This window comes from Habropoda laboriosa, unplaced genomic scaffold (genome assembly GCF_001263275.1).
Source record: "Habropoda laboriosa isolate 0110345459 unplaced genomic scaffold, ASM126327v1 scaffold61, whole genome shotgun sequence".
In the NCBI taxonomy this organism is placed as follows: domain Eukaryota; kingdom Metazoa; phylum Arthropoda; class Insecta; order Hymenoptera; family Apidae; genus Habropoda; species Habropoda laboriosa.
In genome coordinates, this window is record NW_017100203.1 from 1,974,390 (window position 1) to 1,985,620 (window position 11,231).

Genomic DNA, 11,231 nt, shown 5'->3' on the forward strand with positions numbered 1-11,231 from the left:
GAATTCAAAATTTGTATTCCAGCGAATTTAAAATTTTAATTTCAGCGAATTCAAAATTTCATTTTCGACGAAATCAAAATTTTCTTTCCAGCAAATTCGAAATTTTAACTCCACTGCGAATTTTTTTATCAACTGCAAGTCAAGAGAATATCTCCTCGGTACTTCCATAAACGGCGCTATCTTTAAAAAATTCATCATTTCCTCAAAAATTCATCAAAATAAATCATTTCCAAAATAATTCACACGCACATGAATTACGTTCGTCTAAAGCGCAACGCTCTTGGATAAATAAAAGAATCTGTTTAAAAGTGAATCAAGGAAGTGTTTTTTTCTATTCGATTCGTCTGGTACAAATTTCATAAGTATCCCGGCCGATTCGTGGTTGTGTCATATCAGAGTAGAGCGTTACGTACTTCGGCAAAGGTGTTCGGATGAAACGGATTTTACGGGCTGTACGCCAGTCCCGAAGCTTTAACCTCCAGGTTATAGCAGCTTAAATTCAGTAGTACCGCCTAAAAGTACCTCGGAGCGGGATGCTCAGGATTCGCTTTACGGTTTCACAGGAAACACCTTACTCTTTGAAAGAACTACTCGTAGTAACTGTTCCCCGGGGTATGTACACCGTGTTGCTAAATGGCCGCATGTTCTCATATTATTTTCGTCTGTCTTGAGACGCCGAGGATAGAATAAGTATCAGCTGATACGTTTACCTTCGATTTTATTTTCTCCTCTCTTTTCTTCTAGTTCCATTTCTTTCGTCAACATTCATCGTGACATCTAGAATTGTCCATCTCCGAGATGAGTTCGAAATTACTTTCAAAACGAAAAAATATATGACTTATTTTTTGTGAAGCTATTGAACGTTAAAGTTGAAAATTACTACTATTACAGTATTAATGAAAAAAGTTGAAAAAATAGAAATTTCAAACACGTGGAAATTTGTTATCCCCCAATTAAGTTTTTCCCCCATTAAATGTAGATTTGAAGATATAATTTGATTGTTTTCTTCTATATGATAAATGAAAATTTGTTAATATCTAAGTGTTGCGATTAAATATTGCAAATTAACAGGTATTCTGTAACCGTATAAACTGTATGCAAATTATGTTAATATGTGTGTACGATAGTAACATTACATTTGGAACGAAGCTGTCCCCAAAATTCTCTTAATAATTCGTCAAGATCAAGAATTTTATATACTACATAAAACAAATAATTCAGGTATCTCTACGGTATTTAGCGCAGTGCTGAGTATTTTACGCGCCAGATATTGAGGAATACAAATTACAGAAGCATTATACACTCGTAGAGAACGATATCGAGCAACTAAAACCTCTGTTTATGCACGCTTTATTGCATTGTTTATCTACTCAGACTTCGACATTTTCTCACCGCGTGAATGATTCTAGTTTAAACGTAACTTCGTTTAAAATAATTATTTCACGTGTTTATAAATCAGAGATATAATCTATTTACCAATTTAAGAAAACAAACCATCTACAAATATTTAACACACAAGCATCATAATTTGTGTATTTTTTGAATTTTATCATACGTTTTCATTTTTCATACGTACAACAGGCTACCTAATGATTTTCTCTGACTATGGTGGAACGGGTAAATTTTTACACGTACTTTAAATGATTTCAAAGTGTGAATAAGATGGAAGAAACGGCAAAAAACGAAAGAAAATTTCACATTTGATCTAAAATTTTAGGATACAGCAAACAAACAGACAAAAAACAGGTGACTTTGAGAAAAATTTTTCAAAATGGTAAAATTTCAGGATACAACGTACAAAAAAAAAAAACATAGGTGACTTTGAGAAAAATAAAAAAAAAACGATCTTCCATCTTATTCACACTTCGGAATCGTTTAAATTCCGCATAAAAATTTTGACTTTGAGAAAAATAAAAAAAAACGATCTTCCATCTTATTCACACTTCGGAATCGTTTAAATTCCGCATAAAAATTTTCTCGTACCATAGTTAAAAAAGATAATCAGGCAGCCCACCCTGTATATTGTTCAAATATTTCTCTTCGAAGTAAATTACAAATTAATCGCAAACCTTCGAAATTCACAATTTCACTGCGTGCAACGAGTCCAAATCGTATCGTTTAATTAAATTACGTCAACTTTTTAAAGCAAATTACAAATTAATCGAAAACCTTCGAAATTCACAGTTTCGAGTCCAAATCGTATCGCTTAATTAAATTACGTCAACTTCAACGTTCGATCACCATTTGACGCGTAAAAGGCTGCTAATTTGCCCAAGAAAGAAATTATGAAAAAACGTAACGCCAAGCACACGATCGAACGACAAACCGAGTTGATTCGTTTGACGGTAACGTCCGCAATCAGAATCCCTCCGCGCGAGTTCAATTAATCGAAACGATCCAACACACGTTTCACGAGGACAAGCCATTCACATGAAATTCTCAGCTCTCGTTACTTCCTGGTTGACCAACTTGGCCAGTAGTTAGTCGTTGAAAGAGGATTCAGCGTTTTCTCCCCTTTCTAGAATCACTTGATCCCCCGCTATTTCTCTTCCTGCCCTCTACAATGTGTTCTCCACACGACCGTTTCTTCCTCCTTATTCCTCTGTCCCTTTCTTTCTCTCTTTTTTGGCGGTTCACGTGGAGTAACAATTTTCCCAGATTTTCTTACAGGCTATCGAGCTTTCGAGGAGTTTCTCGGGGGATCAACGTGATTACAGGAATAAAGTGGTTTCGGGATAAACCGGCACGAGAACAGAAAGGAACCGCGTTTCCCGATAGTTAGCAGTTCTCTACCCTTTCGTTACCTGTGGAACGCGTGTGTTCCGCTCGAGTACACCGAAGGAAAGGTTGATCCGAATTTTTAACCACTTGCGCTGGCAGCCAATTCACAGATGCCCAAACGTGAGCTGCAACTTGAGAAGACTCGGCAGAGCTCAGCGCGAATTTTATCCACTTTACACAGATACGTACACTAATTTTGTACAGAGCGAGACATCTCGAAACAATCTCGGATATGTAATGCAACGAGACATTGCTCGCATTCTGCGTCCTTTTGTTTCCTGCGCGTACAGACTGTTCCGCAAGAGCGTGGACGCGATGTCTCTGTGGAAATTAATTCTTCCTGTAAGAAATTTTATGTACATACATCGAAAGTACATCTAATAAACCAATACTTGTGTAGTATCGTAATTGCGAGGATGAGAAAGAAAGCGGGCGACGAGCGACGATAGCCAGGCCCAACGAGAGGCCCACTAAGGGCCTGGCTATAGAGTACGGCGTGCGAGAGATGAAAGGGCGGTGTGTTTGAAAAAGTGAATCGAAGAAGCGTGTGTCAAAGCCCAATGTATCATAGTTGTTCTTATATTTTGTTAATAAATATCTATTTATATTTCTGATCCCACGCTTGCTTCACGCAAGCAAAGTTTCAGGTTTCGAAAATATCGCGTCCACGCTCTTGTGCTGCAGACTGTACTCTACATCTTCTTTTCTTGCAAACTTAGAAAGCAAAATTTCTCACAAGTGAAGAAGAAGATAACCGACGATTGACGTGTCCAACACGCCAATTCTGGGACAAAAACGTCTCGACGGCGCAAGTGGTTAACGGTGGACGAGTAGAAAATTATTCGAAAAAATTAGAGGGTTGCGAAGGGGTTGAACGGAGTTAGGCGAAGTATTCAGGTTTGGAAGATCGAGTTGTGCAGTTTGTGCGGTAATCACTTGGCGTTCATGGTCGTGGCGAAACGAAAGAAATTCGTGGGTCATGTGAGATTTTTAAATTACCGTTGAAATGTTTAATAGTGAAGAATTGATTTTGTCGTTGATGCTTTTAGTTTCAGTTAATCAAAGTTCGAGTGTGAGAGAATTTTTCGTTTTACCGCTTTGGAAATTTAAAGAGAATATAGATTTTCTTGTGATCTACAATGTCTTCTAAAGTATACTTTTCTCATAAAATAGTCCATATGTATACAAACGAAGCATTTGCTTCTAGAATAACGATTTTTATTCTTGAAAAATCAGTTCCATCTTTGATACGTGTAAATACGAACACAAATCAACATCTCAATTTTACGAATGCTCGATAACACTCTCAGTTTAAAAAGCCTCCGTACACCTCATTAGAATTTCTTCAGTGTCGTATAATTTCAATAAAGAAACTAGTAAATCAACAATGTTCACGTTATTTTACTCAGAAACGTAACATGACTTACATTCGTTCGTTGTCAATGAAACTAAGGGAAAGGAATAATGTAACAGAAAGGAGATAACAGAAATTTCCACATAGTATCTAAAAATTTCGAAAAATGTCTACAAGCAAAGCTCCAAAGACAGATACAAGTTAACTTCTCGTTCACAAGCAAGTAGAAAAGAAGTTACTAAAAATAATCTTCTCACGATAGAAAATATCCGTTTACATTTATTCCTTTAATTATTAACAAATAAACACAAGCTATTCCTCGTGGCACTAATAGTAAATATTGTATTTCTAAACAAAATAACGCAAATATTATTTTTTCACCCTTTCTCCATTAAAACTATGCAACAGAGAAATAAATTCTAATCAGGTATAGGAGACTTTCTTCACCCGAGTGTATACCGGGTGGGCCACGTAAAACAGGTCGTTTAATAATCTTCCCTAGCCACGGCGGTACGAGAAAATTTCTAATCCCAATTTAAACAATTTCCAAAACTTTTTTCAACATCACCCACGTTTCTCTACGCAACTGTACGTTGCAACAGCATTCAAAAGTCTTCAAAAAGTATTCTCATACCCGAAAATTTCAAATGAAAAGCGAAACCATAATTTCTCCCGCCAAAACAAACAACAGAAAAATTCTCTCCCGCACCACCATACCCTAAACAAAATAATTAACCATCGCCAGTTTCACACGATCCACCCAGTCTCGAAAGAAAGAAAATTCTCACATCGGCCCTCGTCACGTTCGAACATCCCACCGGTTTCCTCCCCGTTCCGAATCCCCGAATGTGTCATTCGTGGCTCTACGAAATAAAGTTGTCACTCAAACGTCAAATCCCCCATTGGTCCGTCCCGTGGAAGTCGGAAAAAAAAATACCGTTGCACGGGGAAAAACGGCCGCGTTATTCCAAAGATCCGTCCTCCCCTGTCCGTCTGGTTGGCAGCGGTTTAAATCGCGGCGGGGCCCGCTCGTTAATCCATTATTCAGCAAGCGGATCGGAAACTCGCGGAGCTACGCCACGCGTAGAGTACGTGACGCGGTCTCACAGTGAGAATGCGTAATAATTTGCCGGAATGGCGGGTGTATTCAACGTAGGCGATCGATTCCAGCGGCGATGGGAACCGGCTGACAGCCGAGCAGCGGGCGTATCAATTTTGCGGGCCAGCAGAACGCGGAGCGGCGCTTTTCAGACGCTTCGAAGCCGCGTGTCTGCTCGCTCGCTCTCCTTATCACTGGTATATGGTATATGTACACACACTATACAGTTTCTGCTGCATTTTCCTATTAATAATCTAAGGCTAATTAATCTAGGAGGCTGTGTGAACAAGTGGCTGAGAACGGGAGGAAGCCACGGCGTTAATCGTCGCGGTAGCGCTCGTACCACCCTTGGGGAGTCGTCCTTTAATCTTTACGCGTGGAAACTTCCTTTAACCATGGTTTCATCGATCATGCGACTGTGCAAACGGAGAAATTAATTGTCCTCGAGAAATTGAGAAACGGGACGGTGTTATCGTTCATTTTTTCGATTTTATTTCGATTCTTCTCTACTTCTTGCTGTGTCGTAAAAAGAAATTTCGAATTCGATCGAGTTACACTCACTCGTTTCCCGGATTTTATTTCACCTTTTCCGGTACTTTTCGGGATATTACACCGTAGACTTTGGCAAAATTAGAATTTCGACGTCTAACCGAAGATGATCACTTGACAGGAGAATAACTGTACTCGCAAAATTTCCTACTTTCGTTCCACTTTCACGATGTAACGCCGCGGCCCTCGCGATTTTTTGGAAAAATGATCGTGACCGACGTATATGCAATTAATGCCTCTGTTGTTGTCGCAGTTCATGTATCAAAGTGTACGAAAGTACGCGTACGAGCCGACCGGCTGTTTTTTTTTTACTTAAATACGCTTGTGAAAGAAACAAACGAAAATTACGAGAAATATATACAGGGTGTTTCTCTGTTTCTCTGAAAGAGCCGGGCGACTCGTGGAGAAGAAAAAACGTATCTGCGGTTAAAGGATTGAAAAATTTCGTGGGAAGAATATATATATAGAGCTAACTATAATGTATAAGTATATACAAATGAAGAATGTTAATATACAGGTAGTTACGTATTGGATAAGATACTATATATTACTGGGACTCAAGAGAACGCATGCACTTCAGGGACTTCGATATACAATAATACTTAACTATATATATGTGTAATAGAGAACGTGTGTGTGTGTGCCTGTGTCTGTGTGTACAGTATAAAACTTTTCTTTAAGATGCGAAGCAACACTGGGATAATGTTTACGTACCATAGACGCTTTTAAATCTATACACTGGTAAAATATCGTCATGTGAAAAAGGGAGAGGGGTATTTGCGTAAATTCGATTTACGCAATCGACGACATTGCATAATTGTGTAACGTTATTAGCCGGCGTGGATTTCTGAAACATTCTGAAAATTTTAGTTCCTCTCGATTCGCGAGGATTTCGATGCACAATTTGTTGTTTTTCCTTTTTTTTACCGGGTATCATCGACGGTTCTTCTTTTTTTTTTTTTTTTTTTATTTTTATTCGATCTGTTACATTCGGCAACTTCAGCGGATCTCGAGTTTGAGAAAGTTCTGCCGCAACTAGAAACGGTTTCACGCTTCTTCCCTTTACGTTTACCATTCGTTCGTTCTTTCTCTTCTTCGCTTTCCTTTCCTCATTTACGTTATTTCGTTTTAGGAAAGCCGCGCGGCGGCGCGCTTCTTACGCGGTGGTCGATTCCAGTTCGAAAACACGATCTCACGGGAGAAACGAAACGTTTCTTTATCGCGACTTCCTTTAGCAGACGTTTCTACGGGGTAATTCGAACGGCCGCGGCTGTGAAATATCAACGACACGAATTCAGGTACGAGGTTTTAAAGTTCCGCCGCGTAACCTCCGCGGCTCACCAGCCAGATGTAATTGCGATTCGAATGCATCGGATTACGCGAACGTATTGCATGTACCACGAATTAGCTCGATTTTGTCGTATCAGAACCCTTCGCGGGATATACATGTAAGCGCGCCTGGACAGAATTTCGTTCGGTGAAATAATGTTTCGATACCGTGGTGTCGATGCATTTTCCATATTTAAAGCGAAACGTTAATTGGAGGTTTCTTTGTTAATTGCGAATGAATTTGTAACCGATGTGAATGCTAATGTGTCACATTTAGGTACATTGTGTCGGCAGTCGTTGCTAAATTTTGGAGATATTTTGCTTTTATTTTGTGGGACCAGAGAAGTGTACTCGTGGGAATTTGAACGATCGATTTTCTGTGCGAGAAGTAAGTGAAACGTGGAATAAAATATTTTTGTGAGAGAATAGTTATGCGACTAATTATTGAAGCATATTTATTATTAAACTTCGGAGATATTGATTTTACGATACTTGTGCAATGCTTCTTATTTTTAGTTTCTTGGGACAAGAGAAGGAAATTGTGGAAATTGGAACGATCGAGATATTGCACAATATGGAATAGAATATTTTTGTGAGAGAGTAATTGTGAGAGTAATCAGTGAAGCATGTTTATTATTAAACTCCAGAGATATTGATTTTAGAATATTTGTGCAATGCTTCTTATTTTTATTTTCTGGGACCAATGATATTCGCGAAAATTGTGGAAATTGGAACGATCGATTTTTTGTGCGAAAAGTAAGTCAAATATTTCTGTGCCAAGCTTCACTTCAAGGAAAATGAAATTTCAGAAGTTCATCGAGTACAAACGCGCAACTAATTCTAACTTTCGCTATAGAATACCATTTTTCTTGGTTTTCCTTTCTATAAATATTCGCAATTTATTGTACTTCGTCTATTGTTACTTGTGTTACTTCATTGATGGTATCGACGAAGTTATTAGGTAATCATACCTAAGTATAAATAAATAATATTTAGCGTTCTACAGTTAAATTTGCAAAATTGAAAATTAATCGAATACTCTAAATTCTAAATATGTGAAATTTGCAAATTTGTTATTCTCTAAGACGCAGTTTTCAAACGTAAAATTTTATTCTTAAAATTTGCAAAATTCAAAATTAATCGAATACTTTAAATATGCGAAATTTTCAAATTTGTTGTTCTCCAAGGCGCAGGGCGCAAATTGGAAACGTAAACTTTGCAAAATTAAAAATTAATCGAATACTCTAAATATGCGAAATTTTCAAATTTGTTGTTCTCCAAGGCGCAAACTGGAAACGTAAACTTTGCAAAATTAAAAATTAATCGAATACTCTAAATATGCGAAATTTTCAAATTTGTTATTCTCTATGGCGCAAATTGGAAACGTAAAATTTGCAAAATTAAGTTATTCGAATACTCTAAATTCAAAATATGTGAAATTTCCAAATTGGTTATTCTCTAAGACGCAATTTTCAAACGTAAAATTTCATTCTTAAAATTTGCAAAATTCAAAATTAATCGAATACTCTAAATATGCGAAATTTTCAAATTTGTTATTCTCCAGGGTGCAAATTGGAAACGTAAACTTTGCAAAATTAAAAATTAATCGAATACTCTAAATATGCGAAATTTTCAAATTTGTTATTCTCCAGGGCGCAAATTGGAAACGTAAACTTTGCAAAATTAAAAATTAATCGAATACTCTAAATATGCGAAATTTTCAAATTGGGTATTCTCTAAGACGCAATTTTCAAAGGTAAAATTTTATTCTTAAAATTTGCAAAATTCAAAATTAATCGAATACTCTAAATATGCGAAATTTTCAAATTTGTTATTCTCTAAGGCACAAATTTTAAACGTAAACTTTGCAAAATTAAGTTATTCGAATACTTTAAATTCAACATATGTCTTGCAAAAATTTTCAAATTCATCGTTTCCTAAGACGCTAGTTCCAAACGTAAAATATTCCTAAAATTTGCAAAATTATGAGTTAATCCAACACTCTAAATTTCCAAATATGTGTCCAAAATATTTCCAAATTAGTTCTTCTCTAAGACGAAGAATTTTATTCCACCATTTTTCGCTTACATTTTGCACAGAAAATTGTTGATTATTTTTTTCACTCCCAGTATCATCTTTCTCCCGTATTTACACCTCTCCGTAGAATAACGTTATTTTTCATCGAGCAGAAAAACTCCACACAGAATATTTACGTATTTCTACATTGTACGTACTGGTCGCATAAATATTGATCAGCGGCATTTGTCTACAACGCAATAAAATCGAGCGACTCGTGAGACACGATACGTGCACGCGTGATCCTTCGAAACGGTCAAAAACACGTTCACTTTATTCCACGTTGTCGGTTATGCAATTTTTTACGAGTGCTTTAACGGCCTCGGATTAAACGTGAACACGTGGAACCGCGAATTTCATGGCGCCATTCGAATCCTTCCAGTTTGCGATTAAATTTCCACGAGGATTTCTTCTTTTTTTAAGAACACTTTATTCGCGCGTTTTAACTTATTTTATTCGTTTTAACGCGATATGACAACTCTCGTCACGATTTAGAAATTGTTTCTTCTCTTCTTTTTTTTTAAAAAAAATTTAGGTATTACTGCGTGAATATCTTAACGAAACGAATCGAATTCTTTGATTCGCTGAAAAAAGCTGATCGCAGTTTTAAGGAGATACGTGATTTATTCGATATTTTAAAGTGGATTTCTTTACTTCAGTCCGCGTGCAAATTAGGATTGATTTATTATGCGCAACCAAATTACCTATGCAAATTAGCAACAAGACTGAGTTACCTGTTGTACATGAGAATGTCCGGCTTCCAAAGCCTGTTCGGTGTAATTCGTAGGTCCTTCACACCCCCGTACTCAGATTCGTTCCACTGAAGGTTGTAGTCCATCCATTCCTGAAACATTCAATTATTGTCGTGTAAGAGTGAGGCAATTTTGATTGTGAAACGTTTGAAAATTAAATTAGACAAGATTGCACACATTTTTCTTCGTATTACCTTTCACAATTAAGGATTCTTATTTGTTTACTCTGTTAACGAAGCTTATGTTACCCTAAAATATAGTCTTTGAAATTAATTTCTCATTTGAGTTTAATTCTTTGTTTTTTTTTTTTACTCGCGGATTATATTTTCGAAATTTTGAAATTGAAGTTCTTGAGAAAACAATTTAGAAATCTGTTATGTGTACGAAATTTCACTATTGACTCGTTATTTCAGAAAAGAGTGGTATAAGAGTATTTTTAATGCCATTAGATAATTAATTATTTCAAGTAAAAGAATTTGTTTCAAAGTTGATAAATATGCGATCTCTTCCAGATAATTTTTCGAGATATTCCAAGAAAATTAGGAAATATTCCAGGTATATTTAAACAGTAATTGAATCGTAAAACGAATTTAATTGATATCAATAGACTATGACGATTATAATTGACAAGAAATCACGGAAATTCTAGGCAAAGCTTGCATTATTAGAACCCAAAGACTGCAATGAAGAATAAATTCAGTCAGAAAGAAGATATGCATAATTTTTAAACGTGAAATTTAATTCTCGTCAGGCACATTGCACTTGTGAAACGTTAAATTTCAAACTAACGATGGATAATTTATTTCAAGTTTTCAACGATTGCTCAGTTTTCGATCTCTTCACAAACATTCCCAGGCTACGCACAAACGTAAAGTTGTACAACGTTGTGGCGCAAGGATATTTCTTTTCGATCAGTTAGCTCTGGCTAGCCTGTTGGTTACAAATTCGAATGTTCACCTGAATGTAGTAGTTGATCCCTTTGAATTTCGGCTGTGTTTGAAGTTTTTGTTACACGTTACAAACAGCTGAAGCTAAATATCGTAGAGCAAAAACAATTCGATGGATCTGATAGATTTTCATTATTTCCGCTCGCTGCACGATTTTCTTACACAAAAACCATTTAAGATACAGGAAGATATTGAAAGCATCTTTCAGCAGCTTCTTTCTCTCAGAGTTTCAGATTTTGATGTATTACGTCGTAACTTTTTGGAAACTTATTTACTGGGTTATATTCAGGATTAAATTATAATATAATATATGTATAGGTACCTGGAAGTTTCTGGAAAAATAG

At 36.4% G+C, this 11,231-nt stretch overlaps 1 protein-coding gene across 1 annotated transcript in view; it reads right to left on the reverse strand.

The window, feature by feature from the left end:
• The window catches only part of LOC108570523 (acetylcholine receptor subunit alpha-type acr-16), a 348,441-nt gene that overhangs the window by 237,676 nt on the left and 99,534 nt on the right, over positions 1–11,231 (reverse strand). The window contains exon 4 of the mRNA XM_017932396.1: positions 9,923–10,032. Within this exon, the coding sequence (XP_017787885.1) occupies positions 9,923–10,032 (110 nt within the window). The remainder of the gene's footprint in view (positions 1–9,922; positions 10,033–11,231) is intronic.